Genomic DNA, 25,087 nt, shown 5'->3' with positions numbered 1-25,087 from the left:
TCATCCATAAAATGGAGCTAATAGAGTACCTGGTTCACAAAGCTGTGGCGGTAATCGAACAAAATGATGTATATAAAGGTTTAGTCCAGTAATTTGATCAGTAGTAAGCATTGAATGTATGAGAGCTGTCCTTTTATCTTATCATTTAACTTTGTTTTTTTTTTTTTTGTTTTTTTTTTTTTGGAACAGACTTTACACAATCATTGCATCTTTTCATGGCTGATATGATTTCTGGGAAGTCCTCTGAGGGAGGCAGAGAAACCCTACACTGGTATGCACCAGCAGAGCACATTTCTTTTGTTTAAGTCCATTACATCATCCAGTAAAAGACAAACTGGGCGAGGCCTCTGGAATTCTCCAGGAGATGAACAGCTTTCTGGCCATCTTCCTTGGGCTTGTGCCCCAGGTTGGGTCTGGAGGGCTCTGCTGGCTGCAGTCCCATGTCCTTCCCCTTTCCACCAAAGTTTTCATGATGTGGGAGTTCCTGAGGCATCACAAAAGACCAGGGCTACAGCCCCCTTGACCCATAGGTGAGGACACCCTACTGACCCAAGGAAGATGGCCTTGAACCAAGGAGAGTGAGCAGAAAGGGGGCCCCTGCTTGGCCCCGGCCCTATCCTTGAGGACGCTTTGGAGAATTCCTACCACTGATGGCCAGCAGCAGACTAAAACTCGGGAAGATTCCAGGAGGTTCTAGAAGGTTCTAATTCATAGGTTGGTATTCAGGACAGAAAGACAATTTGTTGTAGGAGGATTAAACTGAGAGTACACTAACAATATCGGATATTTGCTGAGCAATTACAAAGGGCCAGGCAATGCTCTATGTAGATACTAACTCATTCCACCCTCACTGTGACCTGTGAGGGGACTGTCATCTCCATTTTACAGTTAGGTCACAGAGGCCCAGGGACATTAGCAAACTAACATCTACTAAGGTAAACTGAGTGGCAGAAGAAAGATTTGAACCCGGGAAGTCTGATGGCAGAGCCCATACTATCACCACTGTGCTCCAGCTGTGCCCCAGGGCTGGGGTCCACACCCGAGGGAGGGGAAGGGCCTCGGTGTGAAGCCTGACCTGAGGAAAGGCTGTGTGGCAAAGGCATCCCTGGTATGTGTTGTTTTCTCGGGCCTGAGCCCACCTCGGTGGAACATTCTGCATGGTGCCAGGTGTCCAGATAAAGAGCCTTTTTATCAGATATTCCCAGGGATGAGTCACCCTCAGGAAGCTGCTGGATTCTTCTAAGGGCCCTCATTCTTTTATCTTCTTGTTCCTTTCCTGGGGATAAATAGGACACTGAGAGAATGTCTTTAATTCCTATATTTACTCATATGTTCTTCTCGTCCCCAAACGATGTTTAATAGGAGAGGTAAACAGTTCCCTGTTACACCATCTTACTCTCAACCAGTGGAGGAACTGGGGAGGTGGCCCAGGGACCTAGCCCAATGGCTCTCCTTGTTGGACGTGTAACCCGGGGGCTTGACAACTGTTCCCACCTCTGCGTCAGCTCTACAGAAGCTGTTGGAAAGGGAAGGACAGGAGTGGAGCTGCAGAGAGGGGGTGGTGTTCTCAGAAGGAGCTAAGAGGGTTCATTGCTGGCTGAGGGACACCCAAGGAAATGCACTTGGGTGATACTCTCTTGCCACCGCTGGCATGAAGGTCTGGTGGTGGATCTTAGAGTCTTAGGACAAAGCTCGGGTAGAAATGGTAGAGGACAGAAAATGTGAAAATGCATCTCGGATCACAGGGCCCTTGGAGAAGGGCCCACAGGGACTTTATGCTGTCGTATCCCTGGGTCCACGCAGAGTCCACGTCAGACACAAGAAGGCTGTGGAAAGAAAGACCGCTGTCCACTCATTCACGCATGATTCCCGTTTCACTGAGCACTCTTCTGTGCCAGGAGTCTCGCTGCAAGGTGGGGATGCAGAGCCAACATGGACACAGTCTCCAAAAAACCTGCAGTCTGGAGGAGAGCAGACCTCAGACACCCAGCTGAAACAGCCCCAAATATCTGGAAGCTCAGAGACCCATGGGCACAACTGGGAAGACACACTGGTAAGGTGACCTCACGCTCAGGGCTTGGGAGGAGGCAGGTGGCAGCAGGAACCACTCGATCTCCCCGCTAAGCAAGCTGCCTGCGGATTTGGAGCTCCAAGCTCGGCCAGGCCCCCTTCTCCGCTCTTCCTCAGGAGGCTTTGGGCAGATGGGCTTGGTGGGACTTGCCCAGGTCAAAGGTGCAAAGCCATTTCTTCCTCCCTTTCTCGTTCCCACCATCACCCAACCTATTCAAACAGCACTGATCATAGGAAGAGAGGGGACATGGGACACCGGAGTGCTTCTGCTCGGAGGGCCAGCAGAAGCTCGCAGAGAGGGGGTGCACAGAGAGGGAGCCACCTACTTCCATATACAATAAGCTCTGCTGCCCTGAGCAGATGTCTTCATCTCCCTGGGCTTCAGCTTCCCTGACTGCAAAGAATAGATGAGACGACCTCCTTCACAGGGCCATTGTGACGATGACATGTGACAATGCCAGCAGGACCCTTTGTGTAGCCCGTGGCGCATTGCAGCCAGCACCAGGCGTTGGGTACACATATTCATATAAGAGGATTAAGTGCGTTTTTATCATATTCTGATTCTTTGAAATCTGGAATGAATTTAGAGTCAGAAGATCTGGAATAGAGTCTGGATCCTGTCACTTCCTCACCATCAGTGAAGCCTTGTGCCTCTCACTTCTCTCTTCACTGGGGGAAAGGATGACTGCTCTACTGCGTCGTGAGGACCAAACCAGACAACAATGGGAAAGTTTTGAGAATCAAGAGCAGCGTGGACTGAGATGATTATGAACCAAGGATATTCTTGGCCTCTGTCCTGTGTCTGTGGTGAACACTACCTGGTACCCAGAACTTCCTCCCCTCCTTTGAGGCCTTCCAGCCCCTCTTGGGAATGAAGCGTTTCCACCTGTCTCAACGTTCAACTTCTCCCCAGTATCCAGTGAAACTGTATATCTCTTGAGGACCTGACTCATGTTTATACACAGCTAAGAGTAGCCTTCCACTGCATGCAGGATGTGCCAGGCATTTTGCCGGCATCATATCATGTTCTTCTCCCCAGATCCATCCCAGGAAGGGACTGCCACTATCCCCATTGTCTAGATGAGGAAATTGGAGCTCATATGAGTTAAACACCTTGCCAAAGATCCAATGGCCAATATCTGACTTTTTCACCAGGACCCACAGCATGTATTTGAATCTAGCTCAGTCTGACCCCAAGCCTACCTCTTGGGTCCACAAAGAGTCAGGCCCAGGGAGGCACCCAGTACATGCACTTTGCTTGGTTACTTTTAATTTCTATTTTATCCCCACTCACACCTAAAAGAGAGAACACCATGCAAGAATTCACCCATCATAACTCCACAGCCCTCTTCAACATGATGTGGCACTGAGAAATTCACATGGGTAACCAGTACAGGCATAGGCTCTGTCCTAATCCAAGTGGCAGGTTCCTGAGTACCTACAACGGCCAGACTCTGTTGGAAGGGCTGGGACTATATAGTCAGTGACCTTGCACACGAGGTTCTGTCCTCAAGGTGTGTGCATTCTGATGAGGAAGATAGAGAATGGCCAGCCATGAATAGAGCTATGGGGAGGGTAAGTCCCCATAGGATAAGAATGATAAGGAATAGGGGCTAGAGCGTGACAGTGTTGTGTACCCTTCAAGTTGAATAGTCAGGGGAAGATGTCTCCAAGTGACATTTGAGCAGAGATCTGAATAAATGAGGAAATGAGCCATGTGGATACTAGGGAAGAGGTAGTGCAAAAGGCACTGCACAAAGAGAAGAAAACACTGGCCAGAGAGGCTGGTGAGGAGCCAGGAAGGGGAAGAAATGTCAGGTGACACTGAACCAGTGGATGGTGAAGGAACCTGGAGTGCTTGGTAGACTCCGAATGAGACCAGAAACCATTGGAGGGAAACAAAATTACACTTTGTCTTTCCTAGTAGAGACCAGTGGTTCTCAACTGAGGTCAATTTTGCCCCACCCTGGGGACATTTGGCGAAGTCTAGAGATATATTGGGTCATGACAAATCGGGGGGGCGGGGAGGGGATGTACTACTGGCATCTAATGGGTAGGGGCCAGTGATAATGCTAGGCATCCCCAATACACAGGACAGCTTCCCTCCTCCCCAGCAAGGAAGTAGATGGCCTAAAATGTCAGCAGTGCCAAGGCTGAGAAAGATAGATCTAGGGCCAAGCATGGGCAGTATGCTCTTGGGAAGATGGCAGGATCCAAGTCCTTGGAGCCTTGGACTCGGCCGTCGTTAACATTCCCTGCACTCCTGTTGGTATTTCCTTCTGTGTTCCAAGAACCACTTAATTGGGACACATTCCAGGCCGCTTCCTGCTGCTTGGTGCCTGCTGTGTGTCGAACCTCAAGATGATGAATTTTCTGTGCTCAGGGCCATCCGTACGTGTACGTGGCCCTGACATTTTGTGTGCATCCTGCATTCTGAAGTGTAATTTATTAGGCCTAATCCCTGTCTGGGGTAATGGTGAGTCCTCCCTGTAGAAATGCTGGGGAAGAGGATATGCCCCATTATTATTTCATTAGGACACCGTTGGGTATTCCGGGAGTCCCTGAGTAGATACCACATGCTCCTCAGATGATTTAGACAAGACAGCCGGGGCCTCGTTCCTCCCAGAACTCAGGACAAACAGCCCCAGGTTTCCATTCGGGGATCTTCGGCTGTCTCCTTATTACCGACTTCCTTCTTTTCGCTTCATGCCAGTTTTGTTCATTCCCATCAGGAGATACACAAATGTCTTAAAGAAAGCATCAGGCATTTGCTGCTTTCTCAACGATGGCAGTAGGGGATCCGAAAGCTAAATGTCAGCAGCAAAGGTCCAAACCTCAAAACTAGTGCCTCCCGTTTCCATCTGAGATCAGCGCTGATGGAGGCTGCGAAGGCAAGTTAGCATTTCATAAATTCTCTGTCCTCCTTCGGCCCAGCTTGTCTAAACATGCGGAGTGAGGGGGAAGGCATGGGATTCACGGGAGACCTCTAGCCTCTACTTCCCCCAAGGATGCTCAGCATCCTCTCCATCATCAGGCTTTGCCCTTCCTTCCCACCCCGCTTCTCATGTTCAGGGTCAGCTCTCACCTGTCCTGGTGTTCCGTTGGAGGTCACTGGATCCTAATTCCCTTAACTCATGAAGATAAATTGTTCTTTGCATGTTCATTTTAGCTTGGAGATACCTTCTTCTGGGTCCTTCTCTTTCCCATCCTATTGAATGGAGTCTCCAATTGATTTGAGTTGGGATGGATTCATGGAGCTTCTTTTTACTAATTACTGCAAAAGGTATTTTGCCCTGCTTTGCCCAAGGTCGCACTGTCACTCAGCTCACAGCCTCACTCATCGCTATGGGCAACAGTTAGACCAGGAATGGGCCAAGAGAGGGCTGTGAACTCAAAACCTTGGGTTCCATCCTAACAGTACACCTCGGTAACTGAGCTCCTCATGTAAGTCTTTTCCCCTTTCCAAACTTCAGTCTCCTCATCTGACAAATGGGAATCACTATACTTAGCTTTTTGTGCCGTGGGCAGCAGAAAGTGAAACAATGCATATCAAAGCCATTTCCAAAACACCAGGGGCAACTTGGAGGTTAAGATTCTATTCTAATACAATAGCTGGGGACATTATGTGGATTATGGAATCCACAGGGGATATGTTCCAAGACCCCCAATGGATGCCTGAACCACAGATAGTATATACATACATACATACACATATGCAAAAATACACACCTAAGGATACACACATACCTGTGCTGAAGTTTATTATAAATTAGGCACAGGATGAGATTAACAAGAACAATGATAAAATAGAACAATCACAACAGTATATTGTAATAAAAGTTACCGGAATGTGGTCTCTCTCGAAACATCGTATTGTCCTGTACTCACCTTCCTCTGTGCTGATGTGAGATGATCAAATGCCCGCATGCTGAGATGAAGTGAGATGATTGGCCCAGATGGCCCAGGCACTGTGACATAGTGTGAGGCTACCATCGACCTTCTGATGATCCGTCGGAGGAGTGTCATTTGCTGTTGGACCCAGTTTGACTGCAGGTGACTCAAGCTGCAGAAGAGCGAACCCATGGATAAGGGGATGGGTGGGTGGGGGGCAGTCAGGCCATGTTGCTGTCACTGATGGAATGAGAAGCTGAAGGGTGGTGTGAAAGGAATAGCTTCTCTTCCCAGGGTATGGTCAGGGTGCCCACCCAGGACGTGGGCTGTGCCGGGCGGAGCTGTTGTGCTCACTGTCACCATTTTAGCAGAGAGGGCAAAGGGAGAAGGGAGAGGCTGCTCGACCCTACTCATTGGTCAGGTTCAAGGTCCTGCATCTGAGCATCCGGATGATGGCCAGCCTTTCTGCAGGAGGAAAACAGTTGACAATGGGAGACAACAGGAGGACCTTCTTTCCCCCCTTTTACTTGACGTCTGGCAATGCAGTCACGGAAGCAAGTTCACACAGTAAGTTTTGAAGTCATTTCTGTCTAGCTCATCAATAGTTGCCTTATAAGAACTATTCGCGCCTAAGAAGCATTGTAAGCCTTTTTAAGCTCCAAAGATTAGGGTGAAACAGGGAGGGGCGTGGGAGGAGGACAGATAAACAGCACACAGGAGAGCATTCTCCATGCAGAGAAGTGGATTCTGTACTTCGGTTAGCTTAATCCCCAAATTGAAAGCAGCCCCGAACATTGTTCTGAGAAAGGAGAGCCCAGATAAGAGAAAGCCCCTCTGAAAAGCTCCGCATTGAGCTGTTTGTGGAAATGAGGAGTGTGTCCTTTCCCTGCAGCCAAAGGACAGAAAGACAAGCCCTTGGAGGACAAATAGAGGGTGAGAGTTTCCTTAGGACAGCCCTGGGGAAGCAGGAGATGGAAAGGCACAGGAGCAGTGGCCACATGGGTGATGCTCACATGTTCTATTGAACCACCAGCGCATCTCTCCTTCTCAGCCTGGGCGCCACCTGTTCTCACACCATTAAAATCCTGAGTGTTGGGTTCTTCAAAGACTGAGCAGCCCAACAGGACGGGCTTGCTTCCAGTCTACTTGCAAAGGACTTTAATACAGACACGACAACGCCAACCCATCTGTTGTGGCAAACTTGGTTTCCAAGCCCAAGACCTCTGCCTTGTTGGGAGAGGCAGGCCTTAGGTGCAATGGACTCCTCCAAGCCTATGCTTGAAGGCTGAAGGTTGCCATCAGAGGGGCTAACAGGACGTGGGTGGGTCCCAACATGATTAATGTGGCCTGACTGGAATTTGTGGGTCATTCAAGAGAGCGGAGAGCTTCCAAGAGGACCATGCTCCTTTGGAGGAGGTGACTTAAGATAGTAGCCACATGAGTTCATAATGACACCTAGGAAGACTGTGCTGCAGCGTCTGCAGGGGGACACAGCACGCCCCAGCTGGCAGGGGCAGGGATGTACTGAACCAGGGCAAGGCAAGGCTTGCAGAGGGGGCTGGCAGGAGCAGAGGCTCCAAGGGCCATGGAGCTGTTAAAAGTCCAGAAAGAAGAGGGAAAGAGTAATCATCAGAAGGGCGTCAGACGGCTCCTGGCCGAAGGAAGAGCTACCGTCTTCCCATCTGCTTCTGGAACTTTGAGGCATGCCTGGTGGTTTCAGACCAGTCTGGGAGCCCTGCATGGACACGGAAAAGAGGAGTGAGGTCTGCGGGTCCTGGCAGGTCCATAGGAAGGGGAGAACCACAGATAGAGGCCACATGGGGAAGGTGCCCCCAAGATGCTGGCTCCCTGTCCTCGATCCCCCAGGCTCTGTGAGCACAAGGAGGGACACCCCCCTGAAAGGGATCTGGGAGCCTCAGGGTCACGTCAGTTTTCAAGTGCTGCTTGTGACTGGGCTCAGGGTCCCTTGGGCTTCTCTGTAACTAGCCCTTTTCTCCACCCACAATCAGGTCCTGAGGAAGGGTCTTGGGCTTGCGTGCCTTTCCAGGATCGGGGATATCCCCAGGAGTGCCGAGTGGGGGAAGGATGGGGGGAACCTGCCAGAAGAGCCAATGGTCCAAGCAACTTGCCTTAGGAGTCTGGGGAAAGGGACAACGAGGGGGAGTCAACATTTCTACCTCATTTTCCAGGTTTTATGCGGCACCCAACACATTCCTTTGTGCTTATTCCCTTTTTCCTGCTGCAATTTTACCTTTTACCTTTTTGGGGGAAAAATTAAATGTATGAATATTTTAGGGAATATAAAATATTTTAAACTGTTTATCAAACCCACTGAAATGTACAACAATTTTTAAAAATTATATCCAAGTCAGACGTACGCATGATTAAAAAAATAATAGCATTCAGGGGCGTCGAATGAAAAACTCTCCTCTTTCAAGCCCAGAGGCAACTTCTGAAATTTTAAAATTGCTTCATTTTTCAGTTCTTCTGAGGATCACCTCCACATCTCCAAATATTCTGCTTTAACTACCACTTCTTGCTTTACGGATGATGCGCTCTATCTACGGAGCTTATACTTGGATAGATGACGACTTAGCTCACTGAGGAACACTCACCACCCCTCATCCTGCCTTCCTCCTGCTAGAGCTGAAGCACAGTCTGACTTCCTTTGTTGGCACCTTCGTCTAAATACTGCATGCGTCCGAGCTATTTTAAAATATATACTATTTACATACATCTCTGTGTGAGTATGTATCAGCCGTTGTGTCTCCCTTTCCTGTCTTTCATCATCTCTTACCATATCTTCATCTACACAATCTGCAAATAGTTGAAAAACTTTGGTTGGATGGGTGGAATTAAGCACACACAGTTTCACTGCTGTCCCATAGATAAGCAAAAAGAGAGACGAAAACATACAAGGAGCTGGTGTCCCCAGCCCAGGAAACTGGCCCAGATAAAATGAAGGGATCAAGGTTTGCCCCACGTTTCACCTACATGCACATCTGCCAGTGGGTGGTCAGATGCCAAGAGAAAGACTGGAAACAAAACACCCTAGAAGCAAATCCAGCACAGGCTGCTGCTACTTGTCCGCATGGATCATCCCTCCCATAAGCTTCCCTCTTCACCAGCCAGCTCCTGGTTGTTGAGTCTGTGATCCTACCCCCTCCAGGAGCAGTTGCCCCCAGGAATAGTCATTCCCAGGAATGGCCACCCCTGGGAACAGTCGTCCCCAGATACAGTCACCCCTTGGGGAATAGCCACCCCCAGACACAGTCACTCCCATACACAATCACCTCAAGATACAGTCACTCCCAGGAATAGTCACTCTCAGAAACAGTCACTCCCAAGTACAGTCACCCCCAGATACAATCACTCCCAGGAACAGTCACCCCCAGACACAGTCATCATCCAGGAACAGCTGCCCCCAGATACAACACCCATGGATACAGTCACCCCCTGGGAACAGCCACCCCAGACACAGTCACCCCCAGATACAGTCACTCCCAAGTACAATTACCCCCAGGAATCGTCATCCCCAGATATAATCACTTCCAAGAACAGTCACCCTCAGAAACAGTCACCCTCAGGGACAGTCACCCCCAAGGATAGCTACTAGGATAATTCTCACTCCTCTTGCAGCAGTTCCCACCTCTGCTTCTCTGCTTCCTGTCCTTCTTCAGCCACTCATGGATGCAACAAATACCCATTGAGCTACCACCCTGTGCTTACACACTGAGAACACAGGCGTGTACAAGACAGACAAGGCGCCTGAACTCTGGGAAAGAGGCTTAAGTGGACTTTGAAAGGGACAGTCAATAAATAAATTAACTACATGGTATAAAAGTGCCTTAAAGGATGTCAAGATGGAAAATAATAGACCTTGCCCTTCTCTGAGAAGAAATGCCACTAGCCACTTAAGCGGAGACCACAGAAGACAAAGAACTCAGCATGCGAAGAGCAGCCTCAAGGAAAGATAGAGAAGAGGAAAGTGAATGTGCAAAGGCCCTGTGGCAGTAATGGGGAACAGGGTGTCCTTAAGGAACTAAGGGGAAGCCCTACAGCTGGTGCGTGTCAGGCAAAGGGGAGAAGGGTCCAAGGTGAGGTTGCCAGAGGCGAGGACCAGGCTTTGTCAGCCTGGTTGACCAGTAAGGAGTTTGATGCCAGTCTAAGCACAATCCGAAGGCGCTCAAAGATTTTAGCAGAAGAGACACAACCCTTTTTGTGCTTTAAGATGTCCTTTCCAAAGAATAGGTAGAAAACATGTGGGTTCCTCTGTCCTAACGAGAGCCATGGACACCCCATCTTTCTTGGGGAGAAGGGTCCATCTTCTCTCCAGATGGTATCATCTGTGGCTACCAAATGGTTCGGGGATCTGGGAGGAAGGAAGGTGCTTAGCAGAAGAGGCATTCAAACCAAGGTGCCTGCTAGGGCGCATTTAAATGGTGACTGTCACATCACAGACAACAAATGGTGCACAGGCTCTGAGCATCACCCCCCCGGCGGGTGGGGTCCGGCTGGGCGAGAGAAGCAGCAGCGCGACAGCGTTCTTCCCGGGATTTCAGACTGGGGGCCTGAAGGCTGGAATTACAGCCAGATGCATTTCAGTCCTCTATTAACATTTTTTTTTTATCACCTGAACTCTTTCCCGGTCTCCCCGGCTCCACAGCAGGGGTCCCCATGTGATTTCTGCCGGGATCCACCCCCACTTTCAGGGACCGGGTTTGAGGCCCAGCCCCTCCACTTTCAAAGCCTTTCCCCTGGTCATCAGAGAGTGTCTCCTTGGGGCTGGGCTCTGTGAAATCCTGACTCTCTCCTCTCGCCCCGCCCCCTCTCTCTTCCTCTCCCCTCCCTCCACCCCTCCGTTTTTTTCCTGTCCTTTATATTGAGTTATCTGTTCAGAGCAAAGCCATCTCCCGGAACTGTGTGGATGGGATCTCGCCTCCCATCAAAGCCAAAGAACCTTTCTCCAGCTAGTGGTGTCTGTCAAAACTTGAACTGTGCAGCATTTCGAGGCCACGCTTCCCTCCTTGGAGCTGTGGGCACTAGAGTCACCTGTGATGGCCGAACGTGGCTGGGGTCAGCCCGAGGGGCCTGGTAGGGTCATGGGGGCTGATTACCGCAAGGTTTGAGCCAGCCCCCAGCTCTGGAAGGCGCTTGCCTTGGGGAGCAGGGGCGCTACAGAACCAACGTGCCTTGGTCCACATTCTGGCTAGTTCCTTGACTAGCAGTTGGATGGAAGACAAGCTGATTAACCTCTTCCAGCCATCTCTGAGCTGCTAAAGGCCACCCCATTCTTGGCACATGGCCCTCTTCCCTCTACCCTCAAAGTCTGGTCTCTTTCACACTCTGAATTTCTCCTTTTTAAAAAAATCATCTCATCCCTTTGACCCAGCCAGGAAAAGTCCTCTGCTTTTAAGGACTCATTCCTTTAAGAAATTGAGACCACCCAGATAATCCAAGATGATCTTTCCATTCCAAGGTCCATACCCTTACTCACATTAGCAGAGCCCCCTTTGCCATATTAATAGGTTGCAGGTTCCAAGTTCCAGGGAATTTTAGTGTGGATATTTTGGGGGTCATTATTCTTTTCTTTTTTTTCTTTTCTTTTCTTTTCTTTTCTTTTCTTTTCTTTTCTTTTCTTTTCTTTTTTCTTTTCTTTTCTTTTCTTTTCTTTTCTTTTCTTTTCTTTTCTTTTCTTTTCTTTTTTCATTCCCTTAAAAACCCAGTACAAGTCTTTCATCTTCTAAAAATTCCCAGTCATTTCTCTTCTAAGCCGCTGAGCTGTATGACCTTGAGAAAGTCACTTGATCTCTGTGTTTCCCCTTTCCCTTGGGTCCAGCTGCATGCTGGTGAACACTTAACAGCTCGCTCTCCAGGGTGGGGGAGCCCTGATCTGTAGCATTTGCCAATTTCTGGGACATAAATGTTCCCATATGGTTGATTTCAAGCTACCAATGTGATGCTACCAAATGTAGGCTTGAGAAGAGATGCTGCAATCAGCTCTTGGGAGCCGGTAGGGGCTGGCTCTAGCACTGTACTACGTGCATGTATGTAAAACGAGGAATTGACTAGTTGATTCAAATATCCCTGGTGAATCAATGATTCCTCAAAATCTTGGAAACTTCTGATAGCTCTCCACATAAACGTGTCCCTTTCGGGGGCTGGTGCCATCTGCAGCATAAATGTTGGAAAGATACTTCTGTGAAGGACATATGGGAGAACTGGTTTCATAAGAAAGGCTGGAGGAAATTGTATCTAGAAAGAGATCTGAAGACCTCTGCAGTCTGTTGGCCTCCTTGTGATCGCAGAGCCCCAAATCCAGTCACAAAATATACTTGGCTTTCAGAACATATAATTTTTTTCTAGAAATGAATTCAGATATAATACAGCTTTCTTGCGATTTCCTTAGGTACCATAATCAAGTGCAGGAATCAAATGAAGAATGCAGCCTCATAAAAGAACCATTAGGATGTTACGTAAAGTGTATTAATGATCTTGCCTGGCAAGATGTCCATTTCTCTGTGGCGGTCGAACGTCTTGCTTTTGGGTGGCCCAGGTAAGCAACGGGCACATTTATTGAGTGTTTACTGCATGCAAAGTACTGTGCAAAGACCTTCATGAATATTATCTGATTCAATCATCACTCCTTGGTCCCCATTGGTTGGATAACTGACCAGTCCCAGATCAGTTAGCTAGAAAATGAAGTCCCTAGTTCCACCATTCCTACGTGTGAACACCAACCCACAAGACAAGCCCACAGCCGAGGTCTGCGTGGGAGCCAGTGGGCGGGGGTGGGAGGCAGCTGGAGCCAGAATTGGCAGGAACACGAGTACTGCCAGGGGATTCCTGGGAGCCTGTGTCTGAAAGAAACAATTCCTGCGAGCAGACCGATAAATGCTCCCCTTGTTTATTTGCTGTTGCTGCCACTTCTCTTTACTTGTCTGCAAGGACAGAGGTCAAGGAGAACATCTGAATGGGCTCAGACTCGGTTTGAGACCTGTCATCTCCAGAGGGCGCCCCACTGCTTGGTGTCTAAGCCTGCCTTCATCCCTCTTCTCTTTCCTTCCCCCCCTTCTGTGATCCCTGTGATCTCACATACCCCTAAAGTGACATACACACTTCCATTTCATTCAGCCACCAATTATTGAGCACCTACTGTGTGCCACGTGCTGAATACCCAAAGACGAGAGAATCACAGTCTCAGCCCCGAAGAGTCCCCAGGTGTGACTCGCCACGGTGTTAAGGTCATAAACGCACACGATGCTCCCGGAATCCTCAGAGTAGTTAGAAGACTCCAACTCTTAGAGGGAGAAGATGTCACCGAGCAAAATTCTTGAGCTGAGTTTTTAAAAAGAATGGAGTTCTCCCAACGCCAGAGGTAGGAGACTTTTCTGTCATGAGAACCATGAGTGTAAATAAGTGTAGGCATCAGATGGGCCTGTGACAGGAGCTTCAGCTGGGTGTGTAGGATGCATGTCAGGAGATCGAGGACTAAGTAAACAAGTGTCCAAGGGCCAGAGCTTCCTATGTCACACTACGCAGTCTGGACTCTGTCCTGTAGGCAATGAGGCTCCTCTGATGAGCTTTGAACAGATAGGAGTGACACAACCAGAATGGCATTTTAGGAGATGGCTGGTCTGGCATAGTGAAGGCTGAGTTTGAGGATGGGGCGCAGAAGCTGGGAGCTGCCGCGAAGGTCCAGGTGGGGTTGTCGACGGTGCAAGCCACACTGTGGTGGTGCTGGGGGGGGGGGGCAGAGAAGAGACGTGAGAGACACTTGGGAGGCTCACACACAGACCGACACATCACCTGCATCTTTTGCAGGGACCCCTGCCTGGGGCCGGGGCTGGGGGAGGACGTATGAGGAGCGAGGTCTGTGAGCTGCAGGAAGCACACCCCCCGGAGGTCGCAGGAGAAAATGAAGTCTGGAGAAAGGAGGTTATTCCAGACAAAAATCACCTGTCTCCAGGCCAACTGATAAGCGCAAACGCAGAAGTGGCTGCTGGGTGAGGTCCAAGGCACATGGCAGCACCCAAATCAATATTTTACAGTTCAGAGAAGAGGGAGATCGGCAAGGGCGAGGGGAAGAACTAACTCTTACATTTGGGAGGCCATGGCGATCATGAAGCATTCCAGCCCTTCATCACCGCGTTGGCAAAACTAGCAGAATGAACTACATTTTACAGTTAAAAAAAAAAGGGGGTGGGGGTGGGGAAGGCTTCAGGAAGTGGCTGATTTGGCTGAGGGACCACATTGACACAAGAGGGCGCTAAAACTAAAGTCGGATCTATGGAGAGGGAGCCCCCCCCCTTTAGCTTCTGGGGGCAGGGTCCTGGGGGTGAGGGCCTTGAAAGTAGAGGCTGTGAGTGTGGTTCATCCTCCAAACTCTAGCCTCAGAAAGACACCAGAACACCTGTCGGTGAAGGATGGTAATTACCAGTGTGGCAACTGGTTTTACTGAATCACAGGAGGTTGGAGTGTGTGGTTAGGTGTGAGCGTTAGCGGAGTTACTCTGTAATGACCAGTGGGACCCACTTTGCACCTACCATTCTTCCAATATGCCTTCTTCCAATCTCTGCATCCTGCATGGCTCAGAGTTGGCCTCAGTGGGGACCTGGTTTTATAGCTGTTCGTGGATTTGCCTATTGGGATTTCCCTTGGCAGATGGAAGTCTCTATGCATGTTAGAATGCCATAGGACCCCACAATGAAGGATTTCCTCCAAAATAAGTGAAAGAATGCATCATTCAAGGGGACAAGTCACACACCTGTGTGTGTATGTGGGTGTTGTTTCCACTTCACGTCTAACTCCTTCACATACATCATCACATTTAATTCACACAAAAAATTATTTGAGACAGGCTCAGAGAGATCAAGAAATTTGCTCAAGATCACACAGCAAGTGTGTGGCTTTGCCGCTGGCTCTAATGCCAACCCAGGCTCTTGCTGCCACAACACAGAACTAGCAAGCAAACATGCTTAGAAAAGATGTCAATGTCAGGCTGCGTCTAGAAGTACACTTTAGAGGGGTGCTCACAGGTGTGCCACCCCCCAAAAGGAAAAAGGCTTTTGAAAATAGCACATTCTATTCAGAAAGCCGACAAGTCTAGACAGAAAGAGACACCCAAATCTCAAGATCCCTCCTCTCTTTCAGGCTCTCTATTACTCTGAAGTGGGGGGTGGAGGGCTTCCCAACATGCAAAACGTATGCAGGATTTTATTCAAAAATGTTTAATAAATCAAAGGTGCACTTAGAACAAGAAGCATCACACAGCCCAGGTGATAGCTCTTTGTGAGCCTGAAGATCCAAGGGGGCGGACTTGTGTTTTTGCAGAACTGATTGATGGGATGGGAGAGATCGGGGGAAAAAAATACACTCACTGCCATAGACAACCACTGAACAGAGGAAATTTAAAATATGAGAGGGAAGATTGAAGCCCTGCTGAAAGATTAAAGACAAGAAAGAACTACAAATGGGCAGATCAATTATTGTGTGAAGATCCTGAGGTGTTTAATTCATATTGGGCTGTGCTGCACTTGGAAGTCACACAGTTGTGCTGCATGGATGGTTCGTGTATCTTTCCAAACCTCGTAGATCACAAGAGACAGAACCACCAATGACCACAGACCAGGGTCATTTTGGCCAGAGATTGCCAGCATGGCAGTGGAATTCCCCATCCTGTTTACCCAACTCCAACCTGTGTTCATCAGATCATAAGGGGTTTGGGTTTTTTTTTTTTTTTTTTTTAATCAAAATTGATCTGGAGCGGACCATAGAGGGGGAAAAAAAAACCACCTTTATTTTTCTTGTAAAACTCACTTAAGTTTAATGAAAATCATGCCAAACAATCAGGGTTTTCCTTTATCTTTAGCCAACAGGGAGCTTAGCTATAAATTTGTAAGGTGGCTTATTAACTGTGTAGCATTTATGATTTCCATAATAGCAGTCTGGTTTTCTGCTTGATATTGATTGTCCCAAATAAACATTTGCAATTGCTCCATGGACCTGGACTGGCCTGGCCATGTTTGTGGCTCCACCCATCTTGAATTAGACCAACGATAGACCGGGGATGCTCATCCAAAACTGGACTGAGCCATTCATGTTTCCTGAATTGGATTTTCCAACTAAGCAATGCGAGGTAAATTTCCAGTCAATAGTTGGAGTGGATGTTGTGGTGTGCCACCAGATTCCTCTTCACAAAGCCCTCTTTCTCTCAGCTGCCCAGGGTTGGCTCCTGAAGGACCTCTGTTGAATTCCTCTTGGAGAATTACCCTTAACCAGAGCTGCCTTGACCAAACTCAGGTTCCTTCCATGAGGATAGCCCATGTCCAGTGATGGGATGATCCCAGTACAAGGGCCTACCCCATGGCTCAGGCAGGACAACACTGAGTGCCAGCCCAGCTCTAGAACTTTTCATGGGATGGGCTTCTGTTGTGATCACTTTGCAGCCCAACTTCTTCTACCTGTCCTGCTCCCCTCATTCCACAATGGGCATTGATCCGAAGAGTACTCCCCCAGTAAACTTCCTGCCCACAAATTTCAATATCTCTATCTGTTTCCCAGGAAACCCAGCCTCAAATAATAGTGGCTGTTGCTGGAGGAGGGCAGGGTTTCTGTACTAGGCACTGGGCACATCGCCACCCCTAATAGTATGTACTAGCCAGGATGGAGAGAATGTGGAAATTGGCCAGGCAATGGAAAAACTTTGCTTTCAGACATGTTGCTTTGTTCCATAAGTTTTAGGTGGCTTGGAGTAAATGGCAAAGCTTCTACCCCAAGATCCTGGAGTCTATGCAGTCGGGTGAGAGGAGCTTCAAACATGGCTCCATCTCAAGCTGGGTGACCTTGGGCAATGTATTGAACCTCTCTGAGCACAGGTTTCTTTAACTGTAAAATGGATCAAATCACCTTGTGGGGGTAGTTATAAAGACGATATGAACTTAGGGTTATGAAAGCACCTGGAACACAGAAGCTGCTCCATAAATGCTGGTTTCCTTTTACAAACACAGTGGGGTGGTGGACATCCTAGTATCTCCTAGGTCAGAAAATGGGGTGGGCAAGACCAACGAGTTTACAGTGGACATGAACATCCTGGGGAGATTTGGGGCAGCACGGGGAAAGGTTGCCCACCCCATGCCAAGTTAACAAGGCATCTCTCCTGTTCCCTTCCCTCCAAAGGAGGGTGCCCCTGGAAGTTAATGGATTAAGCAGGGGCCTTCAGGAACGATGGGAAGGAATGGTGGCACTTCTCTACAGGATGCCTTCTCTTCTCTGATTAGGGATGACTTTAAGAATTTAAAGGAAGGGGGCCTGGGTGGCTCAGTCAATTGAGCATCTGACTCTTGATTTCAGCTTGGGGCTGTGATCTCAGGTCATGGGATCAAGCCCCACTTTGGGCTCTGTCCTTCGCACCGAGTCTGCTTGAGATTCTCACATTCTCAATGAATAAATAAATAAATACGTAAATCAATCAATAAATAAATAAATTTAAAAAATATTTTTAAAAAAATTTAATGGAGGCCCAGCCATGTGACTCTGAGCGAGCATCATTACAAGAATGGAACTTCAAGAGGCTGGCACGTGGTCTGTCTCCTTTGTCCTCTACAGCTCTGCCTGACATGTTGTAGGTGCTTGATAATACCTGTGGGATGAATGAGCAATCATCATTAGCCCCCGCATCCCACAAAGTTCTGAGGATTCTGGAACAGGAGGCATAACTTCTTCAGAGACACTCTGAGGCCCATGATGCCACAGCAGCTCAGACCCCTCCCCTGTTTCTGGTGTGTCTCCACAGGGGCCCCTTCAAGTTGTGCAGTGGATGTTCTGGGTGCATCCCATCACCTTCTCCTGGATCAGTGTTTCACAAGCCATGGCCGTCGTCGTCGTCAACTTCTTCTTTCTTCTTCTTCTTCTTCTTTTTCTTCTTCTTCTTCTTCTTCTTCTTCTTCTTCTTCTTCTTCTTCCTTCTTCCTTCTTCTTCCTCTTCCTTCTTTCTTTCTTCTTCTTTCTTTTCTTCTTCTTCTTCTTCTAAGATTTTTTCATTTATTTTAGAAATAAAGAGCATGCATGAGCAGGAGGAGGAGCAGAAGAAGAGGGAGAATCTCAAGTAGACTCCACAAGCCATGGCCTTCTTCTTCTTCTTTTTGTTTTAATTAACATATTTATTTTAGAGACAGAGAGAGCGTGGTGGAGGGAGGGTCAGAGGGAAAGAGAATCTGAAGCGGACTCCATGCTGAGCACGGAGCCCAACATGTGGCTCGGTTTCACAACCTTGAGATCATGACCTGAGCAGAAACCAAGAGTCTGATGCTTAACCGATGGAGCCACCCAGGCAGCTCGCCATGGCCTTTTTTGTAAATACTGTTTTCTTGGGACATAGCCATGCTCACTGGCATAAGCATTCTCTGCATCCGCTTTTATGCCACAGTGGCAGGATTGAGGACACGCAACAGAAATGAATGGCCAGAAAAAAACCTAAAATTTTTATTATCTGGTCCTTTCAGGAAAAGTTTGCTGAACCCTATCCTAGGGAGAACAAATGAAATAAGGTTTTCTCCCAAGAAGGGGCTCATTCCCTCTCTGGGTTGGAGGCTAAACTGACTGAACACAGGGCCATTTCATCTCTGAGGGTCTGGGGGCTCAGCAAGTAGCATCCCATAAAAAGACTGTACTGATATCAAAGGCAGTGTGTTCTGCAAAGTCTCTTGTAGGCCGGCTGCTGCCCTAAGCACACCCCTGTGCTCTCATGTGTACCTCCCAGCAACACCATGAAGTGAGAACTATATCATCCCCACTTTACAGATGATAAAACTGAGGCCTAGAGAGAATAAATGACATCCACAGCATTCCACAGTGGGGCTGTGGCAGAGTGGGGGCTCTCTCATGTCTGTTTTGAGTTCCATCTGCTGTTCATGGGCACTCCTCTGAAGGCCCAGCAGGAAGACTGTTATTACTTAAACATGAATAAACACGAAACAGGTTGGTTCAGGCACAACAAGTTGTTGCTGTACAAAAACAACCCCTCGCCCAGTACTTGGAAGAGTGGGTCTCTGGCAAGGGCATGGTGAGGAAGGCTTCTCTTAGGATGGGATAATCATCCCATAAAGAACCAGAGTCCCAAGCCCATCCAAGGCAGGGTAGAGGCTCTCTCCAGTGGGACGTAACCCAACTCGTGAGAAAATGTCACCCAGAGCTCACACAGAACAGACCTGACTTGATTGCACCTGCCACCCGCACCAGAATGAGAGCTAAAGGCTCTGCATTTGAATTCAAAAGAACAGAGACCCCAGGTAGGTCTATTCCAACTCCCCAGATAAAGACATATTATACAATAAGGGCGCACATTTGTCTTCCTAAATTAAAAGGACTACACCTCTTTTAGAGAATTCTCTCCTTTAGGGCTATGTGCAGAAATTTACCCAATTTCACATTGTTGTAATAACCAAACTTTAGGGAAATAAGAGACAATAATGTGGGAGTCCTGCCATTATTACACAAAGAGCAAAATTGTTTATTTTTTGCTTGAGATAAAGGGAAGATTACATGTCAGGGAAATTAATCCGGATTAAGAAGACAGCACGCACACTGAGCTCACTTCCTGTTGACACAGGAAGAAAAGCTTCTGGTTTGTTTTCTGAGACTCTGTCCACAAAGTCAGAAGCTCATTAGTTTACACAAGTTCCCCTCCCCGCTGTGGAGGAAAAAGAGACACCCTAGTCACATGAACCATTCAGTAATTTGACTCAGACAAAAATTTCTATTTCTACTTGTTACCAACCATACAGGTGCTGCGACGTCCCGAGTTTAAATTTGGAAAACAGCAAACTCTTGGTCCTCTGCCTCTTTGGCCCTTGCTCTGTGGTCAGATAACCATCAACGGTGTCCTCAGCACCACACAGGTGATCTGCTTCACAAACATCACCACCCTCACGGCCTTCCACTCTACAGAAACCCCCCAGCCACAAGGATTTCTGGTCTGTCACCTTGTTTCTTTCTCTTTTCACACCTATCCCTAACAAAAATGAACTGGCTTGCATTTTCATGGTTCACATGTTTCCAGACAGAATGTGTGTTCCTTAAGAGCAAAGTTCGTGTCTGCCTCCTCTGTCCCCGCCTGGCTCATAGCACATCACCGGTGCGTATTTGATGGATATCAATGTAGTCTTCATGTGCAAGTTGGAGCGTTTTTAAAATTTCACAAATACTTTAGTTTTTCACATCCCATTGGCTCTGCTTTTTAGGTATCCTGGTTATAAGGTACCCAACTGTCACTTTAATAAAGTGGTTATTCATTTAAGATATATTTATTGAACAACTACCGTGGGCCAAGCAAGTGCCAGGCACCTATGCCAGGAATTCAATGGCGAACAAAACAGAAGCCTGCCCTCAGGACCTTTCAGTCTGGTGTGGACAGCGGGGAACAAGGGTTAATGAAAGAGCGATGCAGGCACAGGATGACGATCTTGGAAAGGGCTAGGAAGAAAAAGCACAAGCAGGGCTTCTAAGGAATTCATGTCTGTGCTGAGACCAGAAAAATGCATTGACTAGGTGAGTTAACTAAATAAACTTGCTAAAGAGTGACTAGGGTTGGAGTTAAGAACAGAGTTAGGGTGGGAGTAAAGATTAGGGGAAGAATAGGGTGAGTTCAGAAAAGAACTTTCCAGAAAAAGGGACTAGTGCATACATATGTCATGCAGGTCAGGTGGATGTTGACTGGGAGTGAGTTGATGGCTGTCTAAAATAGAGACAAAATAAGTAGAGAAAAGACAGATTTGGAGTTACTTAGGAGGTAAATGGCGTGACTTGGTTTGTCCTCCAAGGACATCTGGTGGCCGAGGCATTGACATTGGTCTTCTCTGGGCTGGCGCCTGGGGGGCCCTCCACGGCTGGCAACCTGACTTCCAATGGTGGAAGCACCCACTGAGCTGTCCGACTGCGTGTGCCAAATAGGTTATGGCACATGGGTGAGCAGGAGGCCGGGGTGAGCACTTGCCTCCGTTGGCAGTCAGGTTTCAGAGCTTGGATTCAGGACTCAGGCCGGAGGATTCCTGGAGCCCTTACATAGATTACTGTGGGCAGTCAGGCGATTACGAGAGCTCAAGATGACGCCTAGCAAAGAAATCAATTGTGTTCCTGAGAACCCACGCTTAATAGGTAATGTTTGCTTTATGTCGCCTCCCCCGTAACCAGTGTAGCTAAATAAGGAACACGGGAAACAACTGGCCCCAAATATGAGCGTCGTGGTTTCTTCACCCTCTTGATCAAAGAAAGACTCCAATGAAAGGAAAAAAATAATTAAAAAGTAAAAACCTTATGTAATGAGATTTGAAAGAAAACTTTTGAAGCCAACAAGCAACCATGGGCAATGCTTCAAAGGGCCCAGAATCAATGTTTGTCAATAGTAGTTTTGCATCCTTTATCTTTCATGAATAGAAAGTGTGATGTTATTAGGAGCCCATCCATGCCTTAATTCTGTTTGAGTTTTGATGAATCAGAACTCTGTTAACATTCTGTCTGAATCAGCAATGGCAAGGGCCCCTAGCAGAAGCTTTACCCGATCTGGGGCTTTCATCCTGAAACTGGGATGCTAGTTAACTATCGGACCTTCTGCACAGAACACTCGGCGGCCCTCCTGGGGTGCACCCGGGGGCTGGGGTTCTTGAATTCTGCCACTTTCTTTTGGATCCTTTCTCCCCAGAAAAGAAATAACCCCATGACTCAGCCCAGCTCCAAAGTTACCATTTGTTTAATCAAGATAGTTGGTTTGCAAAACATTAAACAGTATTTGATGCCTAGTTAATAATTGGCATCCTCTTCATTTGTTTCTGAATCCTTGGAGACTGACATTTTCCCATCCTAAAGGCATAGACAACAGAAGAAATTGTACTTAGGGCAAAACAAGAGTCCTTAAGCTGCACAGATGCTTGCCAGGATGTCCAAACTCCATATTCTGCTGTTTATGGTTCTGGTGGGAAAGACAGCCATTGGGGTAAGTGTTCTTTTCAAATGTGTGCTTTGGAGAGACTGAGGTTATGAGGAGGACCAAAGCAACTGTCCAGGAGTGACTAGAAACCTCAGCTATGAAAGGCTGGTGTTGCCAGGTTGAAGGCGTCCTGACTGTTAGAGTTAATGCATGCCTGTAATGCTGTTTGGTGTTGAGAAGCCAGTTCCATGAGGCCATGCAACTGACTTGAGCCCTTCTGGAGCAGAGGCTCCATAAGTGCCTTCTAACTAAGCTGCTGGGGGCAAGAAAATCCGCTTAGATGTGGGCTGTGAGCTGGCATGGATCTCCGAGAACCCTTTGAAATCTATCAACGCTCCTTGTACACGTTGACAGACATACACAGTTTTCTAGCCATTTCAGGTGACACTAGAGTAAGATGCCCTATGATTTGGCTCTAGAGGAGAATCCTACTGGTTGCACATGATCCTGCCAACAGATTTACTTGGATGGATTCGTTTTGGAGAAAGCTTTTTGGGTAATACTCTTTCTCCCTTTTCACAGGACCCTAGTAGATGGGGCAGGGACTTAAACTTGGGCCCAAGGGAGGTGGTGGTGAGCAGGGTAAGGAAATGCCATTTGAGGGTCTTGCATGGACAGTAGGCACCCCTTTGTGGGGAGGGGGCTGGATAGAGAAGGAGCAGGGGGTGAGAACTGAATTAATAGTCATAACCTCTTTATCTTGTGAAATCCTTTTGCATTTTATTTCCCATTTTACTCCACAGAGCTTTCCCTGTAGGAAGCAGATTCAGTTTCAGGTTTTCGATTAGATGCTTCAAACACAAGAGCCTCTCCTCCCCTTTCGGCAAACTATCCTCAGACACTGACCTTAGCCCCATATTAACCTGTCATGTGCCCCACCTCTGAGAGAGTTTTCTTTTCCAATAGTGACTTGTATATGAGTGCCCCTGCCTCATTTGATTGCTCGTTGGACATCTGGGGGCTGAGACCCAGCAGAAATAACACACAGGTCTAGAGGAAGAAGTGGAAATTATCAGAAGCCCGCAAGGGGCCCAGAGAAAGTATGAGTCGGAAAGAATTAGAGCCTAAAGTTTGCAGGCAAGGAGAGAGTTGATGCAGTCTGTTTGAAGTTCACAAAACGATAATGGTCCCAAAAAATCCCTTTTTTGCAAGCCCCAGTGAATTTTTAGGGTTAGCAATGAAATTATAAGTCAATAATGGATAAAAGAGAAAATATGAGAGATAGCCTTCAGGCAATGAGCTTAGTCAGTTCCAAAGAGAGGATTCAGGGCTTTGGAATGTTTTCTTACCCCAGATGTGTGCCAGACAGGTGGTCGAGAAGGCGGCTTGCGTTCCACAGGCCAGGCTACAGACATCCAGGGGAAAGTGGCCAACTCGCTCAGATGCTTTGGAGAGTTTGGGGCATCGTTGGGTGGGGGGCGGGGGGGGGGGCGAGGGGGAAGGAGTCACAGAGCCAGATGGGCTGGGCAGCTTCACCCACCCCACATAGCTAAAAATAATAACCAACTGCTATCATTTCATGAGAAATCCTGTGAGCCAGTGTATCAATTCATCTTTGGAAGGACACAAAGAAGTAGGTACCATTATCGCTCCCATTTTACAGGTGAGAAAATGGACAGCTTGGCCTCCAGTCATACAGCTGGGAAGTAGCAATGCTATGGGCTGCTGTTCATTGTCTGGACCAGGTCTTTTGCCTGGACCCTGGCTAACGATGAGATTTCCTCTGTCCACAGAGCTGGCATGGATCTCCAAGTGTTTGGAGTGTTGACCAGGGTCATGGTCCTCCGTGTAGGAACAGGAAGCTCTTAGACCAGAGAATGGTTTGCTGGTTGGTGTCACGGACTCCATTTTGCCTCCAAAACTTTTAAAAGTAGTCACAGGGCCTCTGGTCACTATCCTTTGGAAGGATGTATGGACACTCTCTCATGAATTTAGGTCATGCAGCAAACCTTACAATGCCTTCTCTATAAGCTCATCTTTAACTCAGATTTTTATTCAGACATCCATGATCCAAAGAGGTATAGGTCAAATGTGATCGCCATGAACACCAGAGATTCATCCATACGTCCTTCCCAGCCGGGGTTAGAATTGGTTTTCCTTGATAAACAGAACAGCTTTGTATGGTTGTCCCCATTTTATGGATGAGAAACATACCCAGAGATGTTACACTGACTTCCCAGCCAGGATTGAGGCCCAGGTGTGTCCAACTCCTTCTCCATCACAGGAAGCCCACTCAGCTGTGTGAAGGAAGGACACTACCATCAGGGCTCAGAAATCTCTTCTTGCTGTGGTTCTTGGGTGATTTATGGGTGCCACTGGCCTCCACCATAATGGAATTTGACCTCTTTGAGGGTCAAAAGCCAGAGGACAAGGCTTGTTCAGGCCTGTCCTACTTAGCTTGGCCCATCCCCAGAGAAGACAGAAGACAGTGCCTCCTCCTCTCCCAGAGTGTTTGCCCACATGTCTGGACTTTTTAAAATTTATTTTATTTTTTTAAAAGATTTTATTTATTTATTCATGAGACACAGAGAGAGGGACAGAGACACAAGGCAGAGGAGAAGCAGGCACACCACAGGGAGCCCGAATCAGGACTCGATTCTGGGACCTTGGGATAAGGCCCTGAGTCCAACACACATGCTCAACTGCTGAGCCACTCAGGCATACCAGGCATTCTGGACTTTTTAAGCCCTAGAGCTTGGACCTAAGAATTCTAGTATCCTCCCAGGTGAAGCGCCGCAGAAATTTCTGAATAGGTCTGAGTCTGCCGATTGGCACCTTGGGGTACATTCTGCTCTTAGCCCGAGTTTTACTTGGTGGGTAGAGGGTCAGCCTGAGTATTTTGATTTCTTTTCAATTGCTTGGCAACATTTGCAAATCAGAACGTTTCACGTAGAAATACAGATTCCCAGCTTTTCTTGAAAACCAGATATTTTAGTAACATGGGGCTCACATTCCTGCTTGGCATCAACCAGATGAGGGGCTATCATTCCTACTTTTAGGAGAAGTTCAAGCCCCCAAGTCTATAGGCCCTACCACTTTCTACTATTGACATCCTTTTACTTGACAGATATACATTATCTGCTGGGCTCTAGCTTGGAGAGAGACAGAGAGAGAGAGAAAGAGAGAGAGAGAGAGAGAACCCAG

At 47.8% G+C, this 25,087-nt stretch overlaps 1 protein-coding gene and 1 long non-coding RNA gene across 2 annotated transcripts in view; one reads left to right on the top strand and one right to left on the bottom strand.

Moving 5' to 3' along the window:
- Window positions 1-23,355, bottom strand: LOC144301091 (uncharacterized). The gene is made up of 3 exons (XR_013367825.1): window positions 23,233-23,355; window positions 5,959-6,133; window positions 1-1,961 (listed from the first exon to the last, which is right to left on the bottom strand). It is a non-coding gene; the product is annotated as an uncharacterized LOC144301091 (long non-coding RNA).
- HABP2 (hyaluronan binding protein 2) overlaps window positions 21,784-25,087 on the top strand; it is a 33,465-nt gene continuing 30,161 nt past the window's right edge. The window contains exon 1 of the mRNA XM_077877591.1: window positions 21,784-21,949. Coding sequence (XP_077733717.1) covers window positions 21,881-21,949 — 69 coding nt within the window. The 5' untranslated portion in view covers window positions 21,784-21,880. The remainder of the gene's footprint in view (window positions 21,950-25,087) is intronic.

This window comes from Canis aureus, chromosome 29 (genome assembly GCF_053574225.1).
Source record: "Canis aureus isolate CA01 chromosome 29, VMU_Caureus_v.1.0, whole genome shotgun sequence".
Lineage (NCBI taxonomy): Eukaryota > Metazoa > Chordata > Mammalia > Carnivora > Canidae > Canis > Canis aureus.
This window is presented reverse-complemented; position numbering and strand designations above follow the sequence as displayed.